The sequence below is a fragment of the Myotis lucifugus genome, unplaced genomic scaffold (assembly GCF_000147115.1).
Source record: "Myotis lucifugus unplaced genomic scaffold, Myoluc2.0 scaffold_72, whole genome shotgun sequence".
NCBI lineage: Eukaryota > Metazoa > Chordata > Mammalia > Chiroptera > Vespertilionidae > Myotis > Myotis lucifugus.
The window spans coordinates 1,030,085-1,057,396 of record NW_005871120.1 but is presented as its reverse complement, the minus strand read 5'-3'; the positions used below and the strand labels follow the sequence as shown (position 1 = coordinate 1,057,396).

General features: G+C 43.7%; 1 protein-coding gene across 1 annotated transcript in view; it reads left to right on the top strand.

Annotated features, from left to right (window-relative positions):
- Window positions 1–27,312, top strand: part of RBFOX1 (RNA binding fox-1 homolog 1) — a 188,616-nt gene that overhangs the window by 125,638 nt on the left and 35,666 nt on the right. Inside the window, exons 9-10 of the mRNA XM_023755309.1 lie at window positions 6,708–6,840; window positions 17,024–17,063. Coding sequence (XP_023611077.1) covers window positions 6,708–6,840; window positions 17,024–17,063 — 173 coding nt within the window. The remainder of the gene's footprint in view (window positions 1–6,707; window positions 6,841–17,023; window positions 17,064–27,312) is intronic.

The following is a 27,312-nucleotide window of genomic DNA, read 5'->3' as shown; positions in this document are numbered from 1 at the left end:
GGCAACCTCATGCAAATTCAACCCAGCGCACAAATGCAAAGAATAATTGCCCATTAAAGCGGTTGTATATTTTTACGGCTTTGATGTAGAATCTGCCCCCTGTCGGCTTTTGCATCTGCTGCTCTGCCATCTCTCCCAGAGCTCTAAAACTTTAATATGCAGTTTAGCACCCTCAAGTATTTTCCACTGGTTTTGTGTTTCTTCTCTTGGGATTCCTGGGCTGGTAAGATGATCTCATTTGTGTTTATTTTCTAAGGTAAGCACCACGTTGTGAAAGAGACGGAGGGGGAAGGGGTGCGAGCATGTGTTTGTCACGGTAAATACATTGAAGGCGAGCTCATAGACGGTTGGAGATGAAGGCTTTGTCTTTGAGGGGGAGACAGACTGGAAGCAGCGGACATGTGGGTAAATGGCTCATTTGGCTGGTTGATACACCCACGCATCTTCCATTTTAAAATGTTGCTTTTTCTTTGATCCTCCAGCACATCACAGCACGCCTCTTGTTACATCCCTAAAGTTTCATCCCTAAAGTTTCCGTTTCATCGAGTTCCGGGGTATAGAAAGAACTCAAGAGGGTTACCCCACTCACCTCCCCCAAAATGGGCTCTGGGTATAAATCGAGCTGAAGGTTGGGAGTGGGTGGGCTGAGACTGTTGATGTACCAACAAGATGCTCAATTGGTATTTGCTCCGAAAAGCTGGTGCCCTGTTTTCTTTGGGAGAAACTCATTTTTAGCTTATGAGCTAAATCCAATTTTCGTTGCAGTGATATCAGATTTTTCACTTTGATTCATGCTGGATAAGGTTTCAGAGGGAACCTTTCCAGGATAATGGACCTATGGGCTTTCCCCTCCCTTGTCTCTCTCTTCTCCTGCCAAGAACTAAGGATTTATACTGTATCCATCAAGCAGCCTGAACACTCTCCATTGCTTCCCATTGATGGCCTGTTTACATGTTTATTATCTTGACGTTCAACTAGAAAAAAAAATCAAACTCCAGCGTTGAGGCTCAGAAATGCCTCTAATTTGGTGTCTTTTCTTTCTAACACTGTTCTTTAATTTACATTTACCAATATTGGGCAGGGTGACAGGTGAATGACTTTTGTTAACAGTGATTTAACAGACATGGAGAGGACACTTGGCATTTGGCATTTGGCACTAGATTTATTAAACATTTCTTTTTAAAAAATATTTTTATTGATTTCAGAGAGGAAGGGAGAGGGAGAGAGAGAAACATCAATGATTTGAGAGAATCATTGATTGGCTGCCTCCTGCAGGAGCCCTGCTAGGGATCGAGCCCACACCCCTGTCATGTGCCCTTGACTGGAATCGAACCTGGGACCCTTCAGTCCACAGGCCGATGCTCTATCCACTGAGCCAAACCAGCTCGGGCTTATTAAACATTTCTTACCCACTCGCTGGATCCAAACTCCAGAAGTGGGGCGTTGGTAGATGGCATGATAACCTTCACTCAACACAAAATAAGTGTCTAGCCACAAAGAAAGTGCATAATGAGATGTCTCTTTCTAGAAGGGCCAAAGACAAAGCCATTTCGGTGATATTTATTCAAGTAATTGCTTTAAACATACAGTTAACCATGTCCCAGCATCTACAAACCAGCATACCTGATGGGCAAGTGAAGAAAAAGCAGTTGCCTCTTAGGTTGAGTCTAAAGGAAGCTTGACAAACAGTTGTGGCTTTTTGCACTTGAAATTGATGATTTGTCTTAGTGGCAAGAGAAGAGAGCCCTGCTGTCCTAAACCAGCCATTGGGGAACAGCCTCGAAGGGAGCTGGGAGGACACAAAAAAGGCACAGCTGCAAATCGGACAAGTTAAGGGTTCTAAATATTGCTATTTGCTGTTCTTGTTGCACAAATGCATTGCATTTCAGAGCCTGTGATTCGCTGGGCCTCCAGGAGCATTGTGTGGAGCTGCACCTTTAATAGGTATCACCTGCCTGGGGGCAACGTGTGAGTCCTGCTTTTCCCCAGGACAGGAAACCGATCTTCAGATCCTGACACTGTGCAGCAATAAAAGGGCACTGAAACGAGTGGAGGGTTTACAGTAATACCAAGCCCAATGCACTTATCCGACGTGCCTCCCTTTTTATCAGAATCAAAGATATTCCGAGTCGGGTTAGTATGTCTGGGCCAATACAGCCCCAAAACGTATGGATGCAGAAATTATTTTTATGAGGATCATGATTCAGATCCAATTGTGTCATTTGCATGCTGTTTTTCTGCAAAAGCTGGGCAGGGCATTTTGTATAGGAGACAGTGTTATGAAAGACGGGAAGTGCAGAGGTAAGGCCTTTACCCCCATAAAGAAGCAGCTTGGCATCGGTTAACCACCAGCAGGAGTCCAGGCACAATGTTGGGCACCTGACGCTGCTCCGCGCCAGGCAGCCTTGTCAATCAGTGGACGGAGCCAAGGAGCTCACTGCCCTCATGGAGCTTGCATTCATTCCAGCACCAGCGAGAGTCCTTCAGCTCTAGCGTCCAAGCTACTGGATTGTCAGTACAGCCGACCCTCCAATAACGGTGTTTTGTTATAATGTTGATGAGGTGCAGTAGGAACGTAGCTCTTGGGTGTATCAATTAGCCCATCCTGTAAATTGGTTTTGTTATATGGTATGTCATTCGCATTACAGCCGCAGAATCTATTGAGGATGTGAAGTGAGGACTTATTGCACACCAGGGAAGTTCATGGCAGCCTTGTCCAGAAGGAGATTAACAAATAGAGGAAGGAAGAGGGAGGGAGGAGGGAAGGACAGGAGGGGGAAGGGAAAAGCAGGGAAGAGGGGATTGAGGATAAGAAGGAAGAAAGAGGAAGGACGTGCTCATTAGTGGTGATGACTAACCAGAGACCAGCAGGCCCCTGGGCCAGTCCTCGACTGGCAACAGGAGAGAGAGAGCTGAGCTCGTCCATCCGGGAGTCTCACACAGTTTCTCCAGGAGGCTTTTGCTCCAATGCATGAGCTATGGAACCACCTTATTTTACCTAAGGGGAGCTGGGCCCCCAGGAAAGCAATATTTACACCAGGAGCTGATGTGTGGTCTTCCCTGTGTTCCTCTAACACAGTGGTTCTCAACCTTCCTAATGCCGCGACCCTTTAATACAGTTCCTCATGTTGTGGTGACCCCCAACCATAAAATTATTTTCGTTGCTACTTCATAACTATAATTTTGCTACTGGTATGAATTGTAATGTAAATATCTGATATGCAGGATGTAATTTCATTGTTACAAATTGAACATAATTAAAGCATAGTGATTAATCACAAAAACAATATGTAATTATATATGTGCTTTCTGATGGTCTTAGGCGACCCCTGTGAAAGGGTCGTTCGACCCCCAAAGGGGTTGCGACCCACAGGTTGAGAACCGCTGCTCTAACAAAATTAGAACCCCTCACATCTGGCCTGTGTAGAGAAGCCCAAAGAGCCTTGTGTTAAGGCCCATCAGTAACTTATCCTGCATCGGGAAGGCCATTTTCTCTCTGTGGGAAACGGGGTGCAGGTGGAACCCTGGCTCTGCACTTTTAGCAGCCTGTGCCCCCCTCGCTCTGCTGCCCAGCTTCCGTTTCATGTTATCTCCCAACATCTAAATCCTGCAAGAATTACTGTAAAACCTGCTTGTCGCTGAGAGGGATCTTGCCTCGCTCGCTCGGCGCTGCAGCCGGCGATAATGAATGGGTCAGCATAATTACCGTGTTTTCTCACACTGGCAGCCAGCTGCTCTGCCAGATTGTGAATCTTTCATTTTCTTTATTTCAAAATGCAGGGCGTTCCTATGAAAACTTAATGTTTGAACTGTGGGGAGATGGAGTTGGAGTCAAAGCCCTGCTCCCTCATTTTCTCCCCGGTCCTGAAGCAAACACCTCGTATGTCATTAGTTCTGGGCTTTTATGATATTAGGATTTACCGCTTTCCCCGTTAAGACCAACACCTCTCTACAATTATTTAAAACCAGCACCAGGAGACGTGGGTGCTAGGGGCTGGCAGGCTGAGAGTTAAGTACAGCGGCAGGATTTGTTTTGAATAATAAAACAGGGTGCAGCCCAGCCGTGTGGCTCAGTGGTTGAACGGCGACCTATGAACTAGGAGGTCACGTTTGGATTCCTAGTCAGGGCACATGCCCGGGTTGTGGGCTCCATCCCCAGTGTGGGGCGTGCAGGAGGCAGCCGATCAATGATTCTCTCTCATCATTGATGTTTCTATCTTTCCTCCTCCCTTCCTCTCTGAAATCAATTAAAAAATATATTTAAAAACAGTTACAAATAACTGGTATGGTCTCAGACACAAATAGAAAGATGAATCATTCTGACGTGGTGCAGCCGTCCTAGCATTTTACCGTCCTCGTGAAAGATATGGTACAATCCAGGAAACCGGCCTGCTGCTCACTCACCCTTCAGGAACACACACAGAATTCCAAATGACAGCCAGTCAGTCTTCATCTCAGGTTCAAGGATCAGAGTCCAATTCATGCAGGTCCATGAGGCGGTATGGAATTGGGAGTGACTTCTGTGGGAGCCCTCTCCTCTCCCTACCCCCTGGCACCCACCATGCAGCTACAAACGTACTGTCCGAGGGCAGAGAGCAATGGGATGAGATGGGGTGGAGTGCGTGTACGATTAAGTGTGACAGTTGGAAGAGGAAAGCCCCTGTTGGCAGTTTGGACATAGGATAGAGACCACTTTAGCACAACAGGAAATACAACACCCCGGGAGCAGTTAGGTGTTTCATAAAATAGAGTTCCAGGAAGAGTGAAGTGTGGGTGTGTTAAGGAAGTAAAAGAGCTTCCTTCACCAGGAGTCCTTTCCTGGCGTTCAAGTCATGCTAAAAGGGACTCCGTGTCCTTCCCGGCATGGCACGTCATCACGCTGTGAAACCCCAGGGATATGGAGCAGGGATGGCGGGCTGTGGAAGGGAGGAAACCCATCACACCCTGGCTCATCTCACGTGACTTCCTCTCTCTGGAACTCCTCTGAGCTCCTGTTAGGTCAGTGGGATCAGAGGAGAAAATGGGCCAGGAGAGAGGGTTTGCTGGATGGTTGCCCACCCTTTGGCCTGACCCCAGCCCACAACTTCATTCACCTGGTCAGATAGTGACATCATCCACCTTCCTTCTGGTGCCCAGTATTTAGACCCTGCTGTGGATAAAATTGGGGGGCTCCTGTTGTGTGACTTGGGGAGGCAGGAGGAGATGCAAAGATGAAAGGGCCATGGAGGAAGGCCTGCAGGAGCGTGCAGACTAATAGGAGAGAGAAGCATAGCAAGTGACTGGCTTTCCTCTTCTCAAAAGCATTACAGAGATAAAGAATGCCCGGGAAAACGGAGTGTGGGTGCGGGGCTCACTGGGTTAGTGTTGCCCTCACTGTAGGACTTCCTGAGCCTCCAATATAGGTCTCCCGAGACAGAGGTTCCCCACATGTATTTTCCCAGAAAAGCACCCTCTCCGTGCCTTGGGGTTTGGGCAGCAGTGCCTGCTGTTTAATGGGATGGGACAGCAGGCCTGGTGAGAGCTCCCGGGGATCGGGGAAGTGGCAGGAGCTGGAAGGCAGCGCCGTTTCCTGGAGGCCTCCTGGGTTAGGATCTGCATGCTGTGGGAGGAAGGCCTCCCAGGCAACAGAATTAATTACCAGGGGTCTCAAGCATCACGCTTAATTTCCCTCTTGACTCCTCAGCAAGTTATCCTGCTCAGAGGATTCCCCCCCAGGGAAGAAAACCCTGCCCACACTCTCTTCTTAGGAGTTGAGTTCCCAGACTTCTCTGTCATTACTGTTACTGTGTTTTATAAGCTGCACAAATGGTTAGGGGGCTGATGGGACGTTGGGAATGATTTGTTTCTATGTACACTCATGATGCATACACATGTCTGGAGGAGCACTGTATTTCAATTAACATTTTTTAAAAGCAATATATGCACATAAAGGAAAATATGAGAAATAATTAAAAATGGGATGGGGTAAAGCTATGAACAGACAACTAACACCCATACAGTTCATCCTCAGAGATAAGTATGAACACATTGAAATGTATGTATTTACAAATATTATATACACACAAATATGAATACACATATACATTCACATACACATATGCACGTACTCCTGCACACACACACACATACTGTGTTTGCACACAATGCATGTACATATCCACTTACATATGCACAGATACATATCCATGCACATGCATACATACATGTATATTGTGTGCTCAGACACATATAAATATATATTACACACTAGACGTATGTGTGTATATGTACATATGTTTATGGATGGATGAATTGATAGATGGATGGGTGGAATGATCAATGGATGGATAATGTCGAGAACACATTGCACATACATATTGCAATCCACCTTACAAAATTGTGCAATGAGCTTTAATCCCGTATTTAAGAATTCTTTGTCAATGTTTTCATTTGGCACATTGTCTTAGGCACTGTGACCACCGTCTTAACTAGCCCATCCTCTCTGGAATTGGCCCTTGGCCCTTGATCCCTGCCCAGCTGCCACCTTTCGACCCCTGGCTCCTGGAAGTGTGTGTGTGTGTGTGTGTGTGTGTGTGTGTGTGGTGGGGGTCGGGAGGGGACAGGTGCCCAGCCTTGCTCTGCAGGAAGGAAGGTCTGGATGGGAGGTTCCCGCAATGGTTGGTGTGGATCTGAAAGCCTTTGCCTTGCTCTCTCCTCTCGCCCTGCAGTGCCCGGCTTTCCGTATCCAGCCGCCACCGCCGCGGCCGCCTACCGAGGGGCGCACCTGCGAGGCCGTGGCCGCACCGTGTACAACACCTTTCGGGCCGCGGCGCCCCCACCCCCCATCCCTGCCTACGGAGGGTAAGTGGGCTGCCTCCGGGGCGGGCCTCCCTGCACCGCCCCTCCTGTTTGCGCATGCTGGTCTTGACTGCCCCACCAGAACGCCCAGCATGCAGCCCGGCGCCTGCAGTGGAGCACCTTGCAAAGAGTATTGAAAAATGAGTGTAATTTGTCCTGTCATGGTTGGTGCCTTTAAGCATCCTACATGTCACATGTTGTTATGTAAATTCTCTTTGAGACTGAATGCTGGAGAACAGAGAAATGGTTACAGCCAGAGATGTATTTCTGATGATTGCAAACATCTGGTTATTAAGGAGGTTGGATCACATTGGCCCCTTGAATCTGTCCATGGAGGGACATGAGGCTTTTCACACATAAAAATCACTGGCGTGGTATTGCTCCCCTTCCCTAAGATACCTTGAGCTTCAAAGTTTAGGAGCCCTTGCTGGGAAGAGAAAATTAGGTGTGGAGTCAATGCAAACATTCACAAGTTCAATGAAATTGGAATTAAGACTCGTTTTAGCTGGATTTTCCAAAATGGCATTTGTCTTTGTTCCCCCTCTGCAAAGAAATGCAAGTTCATGTGACCCCCATTGCCAGTTGGGTATTCCTGTCATGGACTTTGGTATCACCAAGAGACTATCCAGGAATGGTGGTGAACGCTCAGGGAAAAAATGGTACTGGTGTGGCAGGCTTCGGCCTTGAGATGCTTCCCTTTCACCTTCCTGTTAAGGGATCCTCCTGGAACATTCCTGCACACTCAGAGCCGGGGAGAGAGGGATGTCTCTGAGGCAGTGATCCTCAGGGGACATTTGTAATATCTGGAGACGTTCTTTGGTTGTCACAGCAGGAGCTGGGAGATGCAATGGCACCCAGTAGGCGGAGGCCAGGGATGCAGTAAACATCCTACAGTGCACAGCGCGGTCCCTCTCCCCATACAGAGAGTCATGGGGTCCTAACTACCAATCATGCTGCTCTAAGGAAAGCTCAGGTATGCCCAGGACAGCCTGGCAGGAGGCTTCCCTGGCCGGTGCCTGGCTTTCTTGTCTATAGAAAGAATATGGCTGTATTCGGGACTATGTGAAAAGGGTTGAACACATTTTTTTTATAGCTCTGTTGCTTAGAAATCTTTTAGAAAATTTGAATCAGCCCAGATCACCTATTATACTGACTGAAATATTTATTCATATCTCACCCACTCCAAAGGACAGCATTTGAAGTGTTTTGAAAACAAATGCAGTGAGACAAAGCTAAGACAATAGAGAAATGAAAGCAGATGAAATTGTCAGGAAGAGGGGGATAAAGGCAGAGAAAGAAGACAAAGTCCATTGTTTCTGGTGTTGTCATTAGAGGGAGGCCAATTCCAAGTTTCTTAGTAGATGAAACACCACCAAAAAAAGAAAAAGAAATTGTGCTGAAAATATGGTGAATAATAAACCAAGGATGAATTGGCCCTAAATTCTCCCCACCCTCCAATATAATGTATCTTCATGTCCTCAGCCTCATGTATTTGACCATGTGATATAAGGCATTACTGACAGTATAATCATTATCTTCAGCCCCCACAGTATTAAGCCTATTTTGTAGATCCAGAAAGGCAGAAGTAAAAACTTGTTATTCCCAAGGTCATATAATGAGTTATGAAGAAAAAAAAACAAAACAAGTTACCCGCTAGGCTCATATGATTACTAAAGCAAGATTCATAAGCCATAAATACAAAATTGCATGTTTATACCCCATTAGTTTGCCTGGAAAACATTATCTTGGTAGCTGGTAATTGTAGCTTTCCGGTATATGTACCCTCAGTATCTCACTACTATATTGAACAGAAAAAAATAAAGTAAAATTATATGGCTTATCCTCACATGAACAATTTATAAAAGTCTCAGAATAACACACCTGCTGTAAAATTGAAATTTGCTAACTTATAATGAACTTGCTCTTTGTGGGGAATAACCATGCATAACTAATTAATGCCATGTTCGCCAGGGAGAGACACAGGCATCTCCAAATGGTGAGGCAATGTGTTTGTGACTGCTTCGGACATGATTTAATTTTAATATCCCAGTGATAGCTCTAATTATTTTGTTTATAATGGTGGATTGTGCCTCTTTGCTGACAATGTTGACTGGAATTCTGAACCCATGTTTAGTAGTAAGGTAAAATTCTTAAGATGGGAGGGATAGAAAGAGCAGAAGGGCTAGGTGTGTGTGTGTGTGTGTGTGTGTGTGTGTGTGTGTCCATGCCTGTAACTTCCATAAGAGCAAAGTGCTGGTGTAAAAGGAGGACATTCAGCCAGTTGCCTGGTGTTTTGCTGGATTACAAATTGGCTGGACAAATTAGCTCTGAATGCAAAGGCATGAACCCAGCATCTTAAATGGTGGCTTCCCTTTTCCTCTGGCTTCTTTGGCTTAAGCTACAGAAGACATCAGAGGGCAGCTCACCTTAGAGAGAAGAGCAGAGATCGCCTGGAGGACAGAGGGCCCTGATCTTGGGTTGAGTGGCAGAGAGGTTGGAAACCCACTACTGTTTCAGGAAGTGACATTGTCGGGATTCAGGTGGTCCAGGAGATAGTGTGGATCTCCTGTAGCTGTTTGCTTCCTTTGGAGGATGAATTCTAGATTTGACTGATGTCTTTGCTATTGTCCAGTTTAGCTCAACACTCCTTTTCTCAGCTGCATGCACTGCCTTGCACTGAGGCCACTGAGGCAAATGGCTCCCTTGGAGGAATTTCTTCCGGTGGGGGGCAAAGGGTGCCATGTAAGCGAACAATTTCAGTAAATGTGGTAAGTAGTAAGGTAGGGTGTTGTGTGAGCACCAAGGAAGGACTTGGATGTTTAGAGAAGCTTCTAAACACCCAAGTGCTAGGAAGAGAAGAGATAGAGGACACATTTATGGCCAATCATTTCCTAAATGTCCACGTTAAGGTCTCAGTCTGTGATTCTCCCTCACACCCAGTGAACCCCATCTTTTCTAAGTTGTTGGCTAGCAAACTGCATTTATTAAGAAAAAATTATTTTCCCCTTATCACTAGTTGAAGACTGATAACCTAAACTCTGTTCTTCATCAAGTATCCAATAGGCATATACTTTGTTATTAAAATTCCAACCAAAAATGTGTCATTTATCCAACATCCATGTATAGTTTCCATATTGTTTTTTCCAAGAGATATAAAACGGTCCCACACAACCTCCATGGCAGCTTTTGTGGAGCCACAGGTGAGCCTTGGAGTATCCAACACCAAGATAGGTATCCAGGAGGGCACACCAAGGAGCCATCCATTTCCTTTTGTTGATTTGGTTCCCCCTCCGCATCCTGACACTTTCTGAAGTCCCTCTCAGCAAGTGAGGAACATAGGTTATGGAGGGGCCCTATTTCTCTTTCTTACATACCTAAATAGAAACATCTTGGGACATTAAAACATGACCAGTCCTTCAGGGTCTAGGGCTACAGAGGCTCTACTTGGACCATGAAGGGATCCTAGAAATGAACGCAAAATCCTGGACTGAGACAGCCAGCCCCCTAGGGATTACCAGAATCCACTGAATGAGAATGAGTGATGAGTTAGAAATCTAGTGTTTACACAGTCTATAAGATTGTTACAGTACTAAAAAATGCTTCTGGGGAAGATGAGATTACCCCCCACCACCACCACAACCATTCTACCTCATACTACCCTGGGTAGCTGACTTAACCTGTATAAGTGAATTGCCTTAACAGGAGAGTGAAGATTGTGTCTGCCTCCATTGAGTTGATAGGGGATGGGATAGGAGATCCATGTAAGGCCACAACTTAGTAGGGAGGGTCCATCATATGATTCGAGTTCAGTGAACTATAGCTAATGTTATTGAGGGAGATGCAGTTACTGCTTCTTTGTCCCTCTCTGTGTTGCACCACTTACTCCTTTGCTAGGAGGCACCTGCAGTTCACAGATTGGCATTCCCCACAAGCCACAGAGATGGCTTTGATTTGCAAAGATCACTTCAATAGTTTGTGGAATATGTAGATTGTACATAAAATATTAACTAGTGAATAGTCTCCACAAGAGCTGAATGAAGCAAGTTTTCCATATTTCCCCTTGCATTTGATCCTGGGGTTAATTTTGCTAGAGACGCCCTAATGTCAGTCTGTCTTTCTGTGACTTATAGCTGGGAGAAATTACCTGTTGGGTAATTACCGTCAGTGGAGCTTGCAGACTGATGGTTTGTGGATGAAGATGGAAGGTCGCCCCTCAGTACTTTCTCAGATTTTAGATGACAGCACCTAAACCCCATTCACTCCCAAAGGAATCTCATGAGATTGGCTTCACCCCATTCCTGTTCTTAAGTAGTTAAGTAATTATAAACCAGCTACTTATGAAGCACCTACTATGTACCATGCATATTGTATGGGGCTAAAGAAGAGTGCTCTAATGGAGTATCATGGGAGATTTTTAAAATTATTCCAGTCCAAGCATCAGCATCTGCTATAGGGTTTTGGCATTGGTTGGCTGGATATCTGTGAGTGTGATATTCTGCACTTTCTCAGATAATTAATTACGACACATCTATGTGCAACTTCTCAGAGTTAGCTTAAGAAGTATTTTGAGGAGATTCAGTGCTGCTATGGGTATAGGACAGATATGGTAGTATCCCAGGAGAGCCCTTCTGAAAGGTAGCTAGTGCAAGAATCAACCCATATATACCTTTTTTGAGAATGCTTTCGGATCCTAGAATTTAGGTTCTAAAACCTTGGATAACCAGCCTCTAGGACTGTGTATGCACATTTCTGTCTGTAAATCAACCATGCTTTTTGGTTTTCATTTTTAAATGTCTACTCCTCAGACTATAGTAACTGATACTTAGGCACTTTCCAATTTAATATAAACACTAGAACTAAAGTTATTACTACCCATTCTCAAATATTTTCCAGGATTCTGTCCAGCTTTTTGTTTTTGGTATCAATTCTTATTCAAATTCTCAGCCAGTTTTGAAGTGTAACCTCTAATATTTTTAAAAATCCTCTTAATTGAGTGCATTTATAGACAAATACCACAAATCAATGGTTCTTAAATTTGTGGGGAGAGTATGATGTCACAGATGCCTTTGATAATCTAATTAAAATATGAATTTTCCTTTGGAAAATGTTGATGTATTTACACACACACACACACACACACTTCTATAAAAATGGTGCCAGAAGTTCATGGTTCATGGACCCACCTGATATCTACTTAAAAACAGCTAGATTTGAATGCATTAAAATTTTAATTTATTTCACTTGGAAGGGGCAACAAGGTAGTGCAGTGTTAAATAACCTCTTCTTCAACAATTTATTTGTGTATATTATATTACACAAACACATTGTACACTTTGGGCATCCTATTCTTTTTCTTTCCTTTTTTTAAAATAAACTAATTTGCTATAGTGCAGTCATTCCCTGCTTGCATTCATCCAAATATTTAACTAGTTATTACCTTTCTAAGAAAATGAGATGTGCATTTGCATTATGTTCTTGCAAAGGCACACTGCAGTGCCAAAGTGATTGACAAGCAATACAATTACCTTTGCATGGCTAGACAGACCGTCTTTGCAATAACATCAGCTGCACCGGTTCAATGCATGAGGGCTACTCCCTTCTCTTGTGACTGGGCCGTGGTTCATTTATCTATAGATGCAGACTAGACATTGACCCCTTCTCCCTGCCCTGCAAATCCATTGCATCTGTGTCACGGGGCTTTCAAAACAAGTGTTTGGCTGTATTCATGGAAACCAGCATGAGACTTTGTCAGAGCTTTCTATAACCAGCTTCCATTTAGGATAGGACCTAGGAAGCTGATTTTCAGTGTTGCCTCAAACGTAAACACATGGAGGGAGGGGGGTGTTTCATGGAGCAATGAGTCTATTAGTCTTTGGACCAGGAACAGCATCACCTGTTACTTGTTAAAAATGCAAATTCTTCGACACATCCCCCCCTTCATATCTATGGATTCAGGGCCTCTGGGCTGGGTGGGGGCCCAGCCATCTGTTTGAACAGGCCCTGCAGGTGGTTCGGATGCGCGCTGAAGTTTGACCGCTGCTGCGTGCCAGAGCCGTTAAAAGTTGGGGCTGTGAAGCCAAGACCACCTGGCTGGAATCCCAGCTTAGTCACTACCTAGCTCTCTCCTCTTCAGTTTCTTTAGACCCAAAGCGGTGACCACAATATTGTCCATCTCGAAGGGGTGCTATGAAATTAAGTGGGATAATGAGCACAACACCATTAGCTTACAGGCTGACATAGAGCCATCGCTCAATCAATGTAAAGACTAATAGTACTTGTACTGGTGCTATTACTTATAGCTTAGAGAGGGGCGAGGGGGGAGGAACACACATAGCATTTTGGTGAAACTGACGCCCCCAAAGTGGCTTCATTTCACACTGCCAATGAGGACAACCATATCGGTTCCTCATTTTTTAGAGCTTTCATGAGGGTAGATCACCCAGCCTCTCATTCATTTCTCTCCCAAACGTGCAGGTGTTGCACTCGGTGAAAACAAACAATCCCTACACCGTGTGGTTTATCACAGCAGCTAGAATTCTTGATTTCCTTCCTCAGTGAAGCCACCACTTCCTGCGGGGCCTCCCAAAGCTGAAAGATGCCCTTCCCGCGGGCCCTCTGAGGAGCCCCGTACCCTCCAGACACTGGGCTGTTCCCTATGTCTGGCCTGCTCTTCCTGCTCTCTACCTGGCTAAGCCTTTGAGATTTCTGTGGCATTTCCTCCGGTTCCCTGCCCTCTGTTGCTAGCCCCCTCCTTCCACTTCACTTTCAGGGTGCCATTGTCCCTCTCCTCCGCAGCACCCATCACAGCTGCCATTGGCCGTTCATGCACGTGGCTTTGTGACTGAGTGCCCACTCCCTGGGAGCTCCCCGAGGGTGGGTGTAGCGAGTGGATTCACTCTCCCTGCCCTCTGTGCCTTGGCACAGTGGTAAGAATATAGGAAGCAACAGCAGGGCCCTAGTTTGTTCGAGCTTAGAATGAGGATGTTAGGCCACATTTTCTCTTTAGTTCTCCGTCTCATAAGCGTGGGATGCCAGAGTCCCCAAGTCATTTTCCATGGCCACGCTGGAAGGGGACTAGGTTACCGTCCTGAACAAGCATCAGGGCCCGCCTTGCCTCACTCTGGGAGCTGTTGGCCCAAATAGGCTTGGCAGGAAGCACACAGCCTGCCCCAGCGCACAAGGACCTGTCCTGGTGAAGGAAGGGACACCTTTCCCAGCCAGAGCTCGGCCCCACTCACACCCGGTCCACACTGTGTGTCCACTGGGACAGACCTCAAGGTCCAGCCTCGCTCCCTCACAGGCAGGCCTCGCTTTGTCGTCTCCCTTTATTGCATTTCACACATGTTGCATTTTTTTACAAGTTGAAGTGAAGACGCTTCCCAACAAAGCAATTACGCCTCTTTAAGTGACACTCGCTTTGTTGCAGTGTCTGGAACCAAGCCGCAGTCCCTCCGAGGGGTGCCTGTGTCTTCAGAAGAGCAGACACAGACTGGGTCCTCTACAGATAGTTAGAACAAAGCATCATTCCCCATGTTTGTACATGAATGCAGTAATATTCACAGCTGGATCACGTTCTGTCCAGCCTCTTTCTCTGGTCTCCTATGCCAGGGTCCAGTTTTTTAATCCTATTCACCTTCTCCTCCTCCACTGGCAACAGTCATTGGTGCTGCATAACCAGATCAGAAACAAACTTAAAGCTGTAGGATGTCTCTTCCTAATTCACTAAGTCAACCTGGAGTTGCTAAGTCAATTAATTACTCTGTGCCATCTTCTGTCACCTCCCCTTTAAGATATGGCAGTATTCAGTCAGTAGTCATTTATTTTACAGCTCTTGGGTAGAAAGCAACATGTTCAGCCATAAGCAGGATAGAATGTGGAGTAAGCTAATTGGGTGCAACTTCAATGTGGAATGAGGCCCATACACAAGTACATTTAATATTTGACCAATATATAAAATTATTTTACCGAGTGAGGAGCAAAAATTGTGAGGTTGGCATTTAGAGGAGGGAGAAATAGCTCCGCTTTGGGTGAGCATTGGATACAGGTCATAGCAACGGTGATGTTCAGTTAGAGCTGCGATGTCAAGCATGTGACCCATTTCTTTGTAGCCAGATCTCACTGGCTCCTCCCTTGAGGTGCCTCTTTCCCCATTTTACAGATGAGTAACTGAAGCTCAGGTAGCTTGAGTAACTAGTCCAATGGGCGAGGCTGAAATTTGACCCAGATGCCATTGTGGTCCCCGTCTAACTTGGCTCTTGAATGGTGTATCTGCTTTTGGTGAAGATGTTGGCAGAAAAGCCATTCCCCGCGCAAGGAACAGCATGTGCAAAGGCATGATGGCATGAAAGAATGGGACAGAAGCTGTTTTGCTACGGCTAAATGATCCGCTCTGTGGTTCTGGGCCCAAACTAAATATTGGTTGCTCTCCCCTGTTGCATCAGATCTGTTCTGCGTCCTGTTGGCAGAGGCTGGCCCTGCCTTCTGACCCTCAACAGACACTATCTTCTTCTGTTGGAAATGCTGAAAGAGAATTCAAAGCCTAGCTCGGGATGCGCACACTTCAGCATCTGGGATTAGGGTTTTGTGCTGCTTGACAAGTGCTCTCGTGAACTGTAGCCCTTTTGATCAAAATGAAAACAGCTTAAAGCGATTCTCACCAACCTCCTTAGCGTGTGAAATCCCTGCCTCCTTTTTAAGGATAATGGTACTTGGGGTTTTGCCGGTCAACTCTGAAAAGCTCTGAGAAGCACCCTACAGTGTTCTCCAGCAAACCAGTGTCACTGCTGTGTGTGCGTGTGGGTGTGTGTTGTGAAGTGCTCTCCTTTGGCTCAATTTGCTTGGCTTACATGCAGTTCCACCCTGCCACCGAACCTGCTGGAAACCTTTGGTAATCCAAGTTGTGCTTCTGTTCAAACCACAGCTCCATTCAATGATGGGGCTCATTGGTCCTTTGCCAGACTCATAAATCATGTGTAAACTCCATGGGGAGATATTAGGGAAGGTTATTAATTACACTACCATCCTTTGGAAAACATGCATGTAGAAACACGTGTTTTTATATTCAAGGTCATCCCATGACCCTCACGAAGCCTGTGAAATGTGCAAGCTGCCTTAGAACCTCATTAAACCCATTTTAATACTTAGGAATTTTAAGTCAGTTTCCCATGATGGTGTAGCTGTGAGCTTCTTTTCCTGGCTGTTTCACTCAAGGTATACCAAGAAATTCCTGGAGAATTCCAGGATCTCTTGTTCTCCCCTTCCTGTGAGGTCCCTTGTCTCTGGGATGACTATATGCACAGTGATCAGAGAGATGCTCAAGGCCAGGCTGTTCAGTCATAATGTGGGGCTTTGCTTAGTCTGGGTATAATTTACACAAACATACCCACCCAGAAACATGCATGTGCATGTACATGTACGAGTACACATAAGCAGATTGCCAGCACACTACTACACACATTAAAAAAGTGATATACATTCATGTACATATGCCTACGTGGGCAAGGTATACACATGAACACATGTGTGCACATGTATGAATTGGCATATACACACTAACACACATATATGCATTCACATACACACCCAAAATACATATTTTGCACTCACATATACACATTTAGACCCATAAATGCACACAAACACACACATTTTTTCACACACATACAGGGAATTATCAGATATAATACCACCGTGTGAAAGAATACAGAAGAACATTTCTGGAATCATCTGTATTGTCCAGCTCCCCTAAGGTCATCCAGCTATAACCGCATTGAGAATGTGACAATATGGGCGCCCCACCCTTATCAATCATGCATTTTAAGGGGATGATTTCCCCCCCGGGGCAGGGGGTCTATACAGTTTGACTGTGAACTCCGACTCTTGTATCTGTCTAGGCCACTTGAAATAAACCTCAACCCTGCCTGCACTTCTACACCCCCCCTGAGAGGGAGGGAAGTCTGGTCCTCTCACCACCAGGTCCTGACTGTGGGCCACCCTGAACCAGCCTAATTTTCTCAGCCTGCCCGCCTCCTGTTGTCTCCAACCTCCTTAACCAAAGTGGAAGCTCTCTTCAGTTCCTGTGTTTTGGATCTCGTGACCAGACTAACTTCGCCAGTGCGGGGGTGGTGTGTCTGCATGGGGAAACGCACTAATATGGATGTTTCTCTTTGTGTGTGCACCCTTGCAGTGTTGTTTACCAGGATGGATTTTATGGTGCAGACATTTATGTAAGTATTCATTAATGTGCATGCCATCCTTGTTTCCGCCCGGAGTCATTCTTTTTACAAGTTTGCTGAGAATCTCTCTACTGTGCGGTGCTGTCCATTCCCGCTTCGTGGGCCCTGGGAGAGTCTCAGGCCCGCATGCAGCAGGACTGCTGCTCCTGAGAGCATCCCACGCTGTGAGTGAGTGGATTCAATGCCTTGACCAACCTCAGAATAAATGCAAACACAGCCCCACCTCCAAAGATAGCATCTCATGTCAAATTAAGACCCGCTCCCCATCTCCCCCCCAAAAAAAACCCCAAAAACAAACACACACACACACAAAAAAACAGAAATTCTCTCTAAAGTTTTCAGTATGGTCTGTGTATTTTCAGTTTACTATTTAGGACAACAGCTGTACATACCAAGGGTTAAAAGACATTTTCATGGCTGATGTTTTCTTATAAATATATTTGTTTATCACAAAGCCCTAGAAAAAATATTTTCTCTCTCCCTTTCTCTCTCTCTCTCTCTCTCTCTCTCTCTCTCTCTCTCTCTCTCTCTCTTCCTCTATATTTTTCTACCTCCACCCCATTCATGGATGATTTTAGCAAGACATATCTAACAAAAGTGGGCCAACTGGAGCATTAAATTTTCTTCAACCCCTTATTTCTTCATGTCCCCAGAACAGCTCCCTAACTTAGAATTGTTTGTTAAATGTAGAATTGTTGGTTAAATGGTACCACTTTGTTAAGCTGGTTTTAGAAAAGTGTTTCTCATTATGGGGACCATAATTAAACTTACCTAAGTTGATCTAAAATTAGTTATTCTCCTTCATTGTGATATTAGCAGCAATGTTATGAAAATGACTTGGAATAAACACAATTTAAAATAAATTGGCAGGAATGGAGGGTATTTTCTAAGTTATATACTTTTTTATTACAAGTGACCTCAAGTAATTTCGCTGCAATCATACTTGTTTTATAGACCAGATAACAAAGAAAAATAAAACCACATTTCTGATCAAATTGATGTCATTTACTATAAAATGGGAAAGACACTGGTTATTTAATTTCTTCCCTTTGAATTTCAAATAATTACAATTTTGAGACATAGTATTAGTCTCCATCAGTGATGAACTTAGTGGAGTTCTATTATAATTGCATCAAGTACATTTATTATAATCTGCGAGTTAGCTCTTTTCCATAATAATACTTATTAATGATTTACATGTTCTTTATGCACCCAGTGAACAACCAACTTTCTTTTTTGTGTTGCTTGATTTACTCCTTCGCACGTCTTTTTCCCCAGACTTGCTGTTTATGCCATTTTAAATAGAAAGGCAGGCGGAGGCTGAGCAGGCTGGACCTCATCCATACCCTTAGATACCCAGTGAACCCATCAGTCTACACACTCCCCATTGTATCCTCTGGGTAGCATAAGCACATGCAGGAACGATAGTTGGCATAATTAACTTTAGGGCTTTATTTATTTATTTACTTACTTTAAATTTTGATTTGAGAGAGAAAGGAAGGGAGAAGGAGAGAGACAGAGAAGCATTGATGAGAGAGAGAAACATTGATTGAGCCACCTCCTGATCGCTACCCACTGGGGACTGAGCCCTCAACCCCACATGTGCCCAGATTTGGAATTGAACTGGCAACCTCTTGGTGCACGGGTCCACACTCAACCAACTGGGCCATACTGGCCAAAGCAGGGCTTTTTTTTAATTTGTGAAATGAAAGGGAGTAGAGAAAGGATGAAGAAATTTTAAAAAGAAAAAGAAAAAATCCACCAAAAAGAGAACTATCTTCATCAACACCTACCCCAGGGGAGAACAATGTGGATGTATGTAAGCTTATTATTATAATATTAGTTACCATTTATTAGTTCACCTTTCTGTAAAATGACAATAATTTGTTGCATTAACCCTAATAAATAATTGAATTATTAATTGAAACTGTTCTGTGGAGATTTCAAATTAGCATCTTTCTCTTGCTTCGTAGATTTTTGTATAGTAGGAAGTAGAAGCTGCCTGAAGGTACAGCTGTTAGAGTCCACAAACAAAGAAATACAATGACTAGTGAGAGTAACTGATGTGTGTAGATCTGTATTGGTTGGGATAAAGGAAAATCCCTAAGAACGAGGCAAATGGAAAGAGCAGAGAAAGTTGGAAGAGGGAAAATACACTAACATCCACTCTAAGGTAGAAAGAGAAATTCCTTTGAGGAAGGAAAGCTCCAGAAAAATCCCTTTGAGTTTTTTGGTTCCTTTAAGAGCTTTTGTTTCCCACAAATTCATCATATTTGGGCAAAGAACACCAGGCTCAGTGGTACAGCCCCTGCAGGTATCTGAGTGAGGTATAGATGAAAGGAGTTATTTCAGTAACTTCAAGTCCTGACTTTTCTGGTTTCTAGGTTTAGAAAACTATTCTGCCCTAGCTGGTTTTGCTCAGTGGATAGAGCGTTGGCCTGCGGACTAAAGGGTTCCATTACAGTCAAGGGCACATGCCGGGGTTGTGGGCACGATTCCCAGTAGGGGGCATGCAGGAGGCAGCCGGTCAATGATTCTCGTTCATCATTGATGTTTTCCTCTCTCTCTCTCCCCCTTCCTTTCTGAAAGCAATTTTAAAAAATTAAGATTTAAGTTGTTAGAAAACTATTCCTCTCACTCTTTTCAAGCCACCCTAGTAGCCAAAAAAATTTATAGATTTTCCCACTTTTCCTATTATAGTGCCAGTAAGATTTTTCAGGGAGAGGGAGCATTCCAATTAGACAATTAGCTGATGGAAAATCTAGCTTAAATATTTGTTTACCCAGCACATTTCTCTGTCCTTTTTTCCAGAAGGTAGCTCAGACCTTGCAGGTCTTCCTGGAGTTTTGTGTTCTGCATATTCCAATTCTGGAATATCGCTGCTGGGTGGTATGTGCACATGAGCGACAGTGGTGAACTGGTCCCTACCCCATTATGGCAGCAAAGCAAGTGTTCATGGTTGGCCTTAGTTGATTTAAGGGCGAGAAAAAATTGGAGTATTTCCTGCACTCTAGAATTTATGAAGCAGGATTCATCCTGGCTAGAAGTAATTTTGAATATGCTTTTTCAAGCTGCTATCCCACCCCCCTTGAGATACTGGTATGTTCTGATGAGTGGACGTGTCCCCAGAGCTCCATTTCTTAAAGAAATGATGATTAAAGAGGTTAGTAAGGCACGTGAGGTTCTGTTCTATTTAAAGGAAGTTTCTGGCTTGCTCCTTCCATCTCGTTAGAAATAGTGCACAATAAATAGATTTAAGGTAATCCTGAGAGGACCTGGGACATGTGCTGGACACTTTACTCACTTCTAATAGATTTAAACCAGTTATTTCTTTGTAATTTAATTGGGAGAGGAACAAGCTTCTAGCTTTGGTTACTTTTAAGAGCTAAAGGGAATCTGCTCTCCAGTTCTTCCTGCTCAGACATTCTCAGCGTTGGCAGCATATCAGCAACTCAACAGCAAGGATGGCAGCTCCTACACCAGAATGACTGCCCTTTTCTGTGCATCCCACTGTCTCCTGCCCCTTCTCCTCTTTGTTGTTCAAGGTCTTTCCATCCCTCCCACCATATACGGGAGCCCTTGGGCGTTTCTGATTTGAGAGACCTGCAGGACCCCTGCACCTGGCAAGCAACAACCTCCTACCTAGAATCAGCTCCTTCTTCACCTTTCAGAGCAGAGAGGATTGGGGAGAGAGGGAGAGATGTTCAGAGATGCCAGAGATGCTGGGAGCTAAGGCAAACACCAGGGATGTGTGTGTAGTCTGAGGGCAAAGAAAAAAGCATCCTATGCAGGAGCCCAGCCAAGCAGGAGAAACACTGCCTCTCACCACACAGGACATGTTCAGGCCCAGTGTGGATGCCACTCCTCAGAGAGGAAGTAGGGGTTTCTGAGTCAGAAAGGAGGCTAGAAAAGGTCACATCTGGGTCAGTTCCACCTGGGAACATACCCCTCCCCCCCCACACACACATGCATACACACACACACACACACACACACACTTTTATGTCAAAAATGGGAATTTAGTTTACATAGCTAGCATATCAAATCTAATAGTTCAGTGTTATTACTTAGTGGTGGACATTTAAATCAATGCTTCTAAATTAAAAAGTGGGTCAAGTTAAAGGAAAAAATCAGTAACAGCAGAGGTGACACATGGGTATGACAGTGGTTAGAAAGGTGAAGTGGGAAGACCAAGTTGCCTGGACCTGAGACATAATCCGTCACACTTAAGGGTGGAGCTATAGCCTTCATGAAGCCAGAATTGGTCAGGGAGTGGGAAATAAGTGTTGCTTAAGTGATCTTAGCCAAGACGCTTACCTTAATCCATGCAGGGAGATATCAAAGGAGGGGGCATTTGATCAAAGGGTAACTATGGAAAATGGAAAGAAGGAAATGACAACAGAGCTATCAAAAGGAATTGACTGGGAACTGGAGTAAGACAGTGGAGCTGCAGTGGAAGAAGAGAAGTGAAGACTGGGAGGGAGAGTGAGAGAGGGAACTGGCAGACAATGCAAATGTTAACCGCATGCCCTTGTATTGGGAGAGCCCCAAGCTTCCTAACAGGCACTGCAACCTTGAGACTGCCTGGCGAATGTGTCGATGAGATTCCAGCGCATTTTCACATCATTCCTAAATTCTGTCATGAGAGTTTCTGGTTGACGCCATGGCTAAATACAGTTATTTCTGAATTCCTGTCACTCTGCCGTCCATGGATCTTAAAGCAAAGAGGTGTCCTCATTCCACCGCTGGTTGAGCTCGGTAGCTTCAGGAACATGCAAAGCTGGAAAGTGGAAATTCTCCAAATAAAATACCCCAAGTGCTTATTCTGAGACCCTGTTTTCAGTGTGAGTCCCTCAGTGTCAGCATTGGGCATCTAGGAGAGGTGACAGCCCACCAGGAAGTTAGGCATCTACAGGTGAAGACCAGACACTCAGCCCTCACCTCTCTCCACCCAGCTCTGCAAGGGGGCTGTCTCCTTACCTATTACCTCACCTTATTTTTCCAAACCAGAAATGTTTTCTTTTAAAAAAATAGGTGATAGCATTTAACCATAAATCAATCTCTCTCTCTCTCTCTCTCTCTCTCTCTTTCTTTCTCTCTCTCTCTCTCTCTCTCTCTCTCTCTCTCTCTCTATATATATATATATATATATATATATATATATATATATATTCCCCCAAAATTATAAAGGCAGTGTTTATTAAAAAATACATTTCATTTTCAAAATTGAGCTACCAGCTCTTAAAGTATGTATACATTTTTGGAGAACACTTTGTATATATACATCTTTACAAGGCAGATCCCTAAAACTCTTAAAATATTCACCTGGAGGTCTGCCCTAGGACTGGAAATTTCACTTCAAACTAGAACCACACATGAAAGATTAGCCACACCCATGAATCACTCTCCCATCCACAAATCAACTCCATCTGTCCCTTGGTTCTTTTGAGATCTTGTCAGTGTTACACTTGAATGAAGTAATAACAAGTTAACAACACATATATTTTCTAGACCCATGCGCATGTACACACACACATCATTTTTCTAGTAATATCTATTCAAAGTAGCTTTGGTAGCTTCCATGTGCTTCATTCATTTATGAAATACAATTGTGCTTTTTGATGTTAGTAGAAATTAAATTTAAGAACCACAGGTGTTGATACAGTTATGGTTGCTACTGTACTGTCACTTTAACTGCCTCAATAATTAGGCATCGAAGTTAAATCCTCAGGTATTCCGGAGAATTCCAATCATGAGCTCAAGAGAGAAATTTCAAAATAGTTAACTTGAACCATTGGAATATGCTTGGAAGGGCAAAAAGCCATGAAAATATCTTTTCTTCCTCCTTTAAAAAGAAACACGGGTTATAACACAAATCAGTGAGTTATTTGATCCCATCTCCCCCTTCTTGATTCTCTCAGTTACAGAAATTTGCAACTAGAATTGTTTGGCACTGGTTCCTCTTCTGGTTCCATGGGTCACTCCAGGTCTTAGTGAAGAGAAGCAAACTTGTAAATGAATTGCTCTGGAATTTCGGTCTGACTTATGCATTTTCTTTTATTTATTTCATTTTTGCATTGAAAACATTACATTTCTGTTTCCTTATAGAGTAGTGTATCAAGAGCCTGTGTATGGCAATAAATTGCTACAGGTATGAAATCCTGACTGGTGGAAAAACTCATCACTCTGGTTGTGGGTTTGCTGTGAAATCTTACTAACAAGACCATTCCAGGGAGGGAGATATTCTCTAACATAGGAGGAAAGACTGAACTGAATTTTCCAGTTTTGATGTGAATTCTCCAAGAATGGAGATGGTCATCCTCAAATTTCCCCTTTGCTAGATCATGAGTGTATCAAAATGGGGGTCTGGCTTGGCTATACATTTCTTAAAATGCATCTGGTCTCAATCAATATAAATTCAGTGAAAAAGAAATCTAGGGTTTCTTTCTTTGAACCAATTGTCTAAGAAAAATTTTAGTAGGTTCCAGGAGTCACCTGGAATGGTTAAACAACAAAAAAACCTCTTATGCATCTAGTATTGAGGATAACTAATATATTTCTTCTTGGTTTCATTGTGGGTTCTTATAAATTTGTTTCACACCCATTGCTATAGCTTCCAAACCTACTTCTCACTGCCAAAGCAACCCCCAAATGGAAAAAATTGCAGGAAGAAAAGGAGCCCCACATTCATTGGAATGTAGATGGTTGAGTCTCCAAATTTGGTCTTAAACCAACATTAAAACTGTCAAATAAAATGAAAGAAGAATGTAATACTAGGGTAATCAGTGGGAGTTTTATTACATGGGTTTTCCTATAACCTGCAATTATCATTTTTGTTCAGTATTAAGTCCATTAAGAAAGTACATTTTTTACTGTGAAAATTAATCATTTTAATAAGAACTCTATTATGAAAAAGGGGTACTTGAGACTCAGAGAGGACAAATTAATTAAAATTCCTGACATGAACTTTTATTTTTACCTTTCAAGAAAACTTGCCATGTTTCAAAAACAGCTGAATGTATAATGCAGATAAATTAGGGAATAATGATTTATATTTAAGTGTCTCATCTTGCAAATGTCCTTGTAAATGTTGTTTTCATACATAAAATGTTGAGTTCATTATATATACACCGATCTACCTGCTTTGCACAAAGTGAGATCCTGGGATATTCTTGGAGAGGAGGAGATGTGTCTGTGATCAAGCCCATCACAGTCCCACCCATCCCAGGTCCCCACCAGCACCCACACGTTTCACCTCCCCCAAGTAATTCACCATTTGGATAGTAGAACATCTTTTTCCAAAAAGGATGCTCTCAAGTTAACAATGTGATTCCCTTTGTCTAACTACTTTGCGATGCAGTGGAGATCCATGGTGCTCGTCAGCATTGCTTTAAGTTCCACAAATAGAGCAACCACTTCCATAAGTGCTTAATTAAGTAATTCCCAAGCCTAGCTGATTCAGGTACCTTCCCATTCCCTGCTACTACTAGTATCCCAGCAGTACACTTCTGAAAATACTTTATTAGGGCATCACTAGAGATTCCACATCAGTAACTTCCCCCAAAGGACCTCCAGGGGTCTCGGTAACAAATGAAATGTTTCCGACCCGGTGAGCCAGTATCTTAGGTGGCTACATCCATCCGATGGTGGTGGCAGGGGAGGGAGGGCAATTTATAAGGGCTATTTAAAATTTATATTTCATATAAGGTCACATTTATATTTTGCTTCTGTCCAGCATGTGAAAAATGAGTATGTTTTATGAGAAGGGAGTGGAGAACTATGTTGTGCTTGTCACCCTTTTTCCATTGGTAGTGGGGAAAAATCTCACTGTCAAGGATGCATTTTCGTCCTAAGATCTGGGAGGACCAGTTTCAACATGGACACGGTTTGGTGACAGCAAATGGAAGTGAGCTCTCCTTTTTCAGACATTAGCACAGAACCTTGCAGCAGCTCTGGCTATGCTCAGCGAACTGCAAAATATGGAGCAATAAAATTGATGACAGTTACCTGTTAGAAAGGCAAATTAAAGCCATTTGTATTTTTTTGATAATTTTACAGTATTTGCACACAGACACTGAGTTAATACACAACTCTGTTATTCCCCTAATATGGGTTTTATACAGATGAAAAACAGTCCAGAGGGCAATGAAGTAGATAGATGTGCAGGTATTAGGCCACCTAACCCTTTTCTTTTCCCAACTGTTATATATTTCAGGGATCACATAGACCTGGACTCGCTAGGGTAGCCACCAGCCCCGTGTGGCTATTTACATTCCAATGAACCTAAATTCAATAAATTACAAATTCAGTTTGTTGTACTAGCTATATTTCCAGTGTTCAATAGTCACTGACAAGTGGCTACCGTATCGTACAGCACAGACACTGGCTCTACAGACTTTAGCAAACGATGGCCTTGACTCTTGAATCTGGAGAGCTTTTAAACAAATTCCTAGTGAACAAAGATAAGTGTTAGGGCACTGACCACTGGTGCTGGTATTGCATGGAAACACACGCCTATGTTCTCTGAGTGGCCAAATCATATGCAACTATGGAGAGAACGGGTCCTCTCAAAGCTTCATAGATGAGCATGTCTGTTGTGCGGATGGATCCCCGGTGTACACTGATCCATGTTAGGTTCATGCAATAAATATGGGCATGGTGCTCAGTGAGGTTCATGTTTGTTACCTTCTGTGTGCACTGCCACAGCTATTTCCACTCATCAAACTCGTTACCTAATTTCATTGACGAAAACTACTGCAGAAGTTGAGGGAGATGTACAGAGTTCAAACAAAGAGGATTTGCAAGTGGGATGAGGCTAAAAATCTTTGCTGGGACCAAATTCACAGTCACCAAAGCATGATTGATTGACATGGCAGCTGATGCAAATATCTTGGCTGGATTTTTTTATTATTATTATTCTGGGAGAGACAAAAATAACACACTCTCACACACACATGCGCACATACACATGCACACACACACACTTTCTCCACTCAAAGCTTTCAGCTGGTTGCAGCTAATGCTTCCTAGCCATCAGCTAGCCAATTCCAGCCCCTCCCTCCTCCCTCATTAAGTGTACTGCACAGGCCTGCACACCTGTCTTTCTGGATGCATCAAGAAAGCCACGGAGATGGACAGGCAAATGAAAAGAATGGCTCCAGAAATCTGGTGACCTCTTTCCCCTCAGCCCACCAGGCTGTGTCTGAGCGTGGTGCTGGTGTGACAACGGCTTTGGTTTTACAACTCCTCAGCACATTTAATGAGTTTCCCCGCTCCTAATTAGAGAACATGGTGTTTGGAACACCAGGTGGTGTCTGGCTAAGACCTCGTGTTTTCTTGTGTTGGTTTTTTTTTGTATGTGTGTTTTTTGCTTTTACATTGTTTTTCAAGGGAGACTTTTTTCTTTTATCTGGCTCCAAATTATTGCTGATTATCTGTCAGAATGTCTTGGATCTGTCTCCTCCAGGACTGATCCGAAGAACAGACTTGTGCAAGGACAAACTAGCTTTCTAGAATTGCTGCGTAAGTGATGGCAAAATTCCTCTGAAAGTGAGCTGTGGGTGGTAGAAGGTAGAAATAAATGATTGAGACCAGTTTAATCTACATTTTAAAAGATGAGTTTTGAGTTTCCCCATTCATCTGCCTCCTATCCTACTGCTTGGTTTTTCCCTATAGGATATGGAGCCAAATGTAGCAAACTCCTCTACTCTCGATTCTATGCGTAGGTACCCTCTGGCACATCCATGGTCTTGCTGTTAGGTGCCCGTGGACACAGTAGCCTGTCCCGAGTTGCCCCGCAGAGGATTGTGGGACTGCATTCCTATTAGAACCTGAATGGTCCCTGTCTTATCAGTGGAGCCTGGAGCCTGTTTGTTAATTGTGCTGAGATCATTCTACGGTGGCTGATGTCTTGCCGTGGTCGGCTGAGCAAGACGCTCTGTTATTTTCACAGTTTGATAATCAATGCTCCACTGAACACATTCCTTTCAAATATGCCCATTTGCTTGTCCTCTGCTTAATTGAACAATTGCAATTACTGGTACATACAACTAAATGTTAATTATTTTTTCAGATTTTTTTCTCTCTTAATGATTTTATTTACAAATTGGAATCCTTTATCATATTTTCCACACCAAATTCCCCATCCGAATCTCTGTGATATCTTTAGCCAAAAAGACAGAATTTTTAAGAAGCATTTACCATTCCTTTTAAAAATAATTATGTACGATGTGCAAAGCTA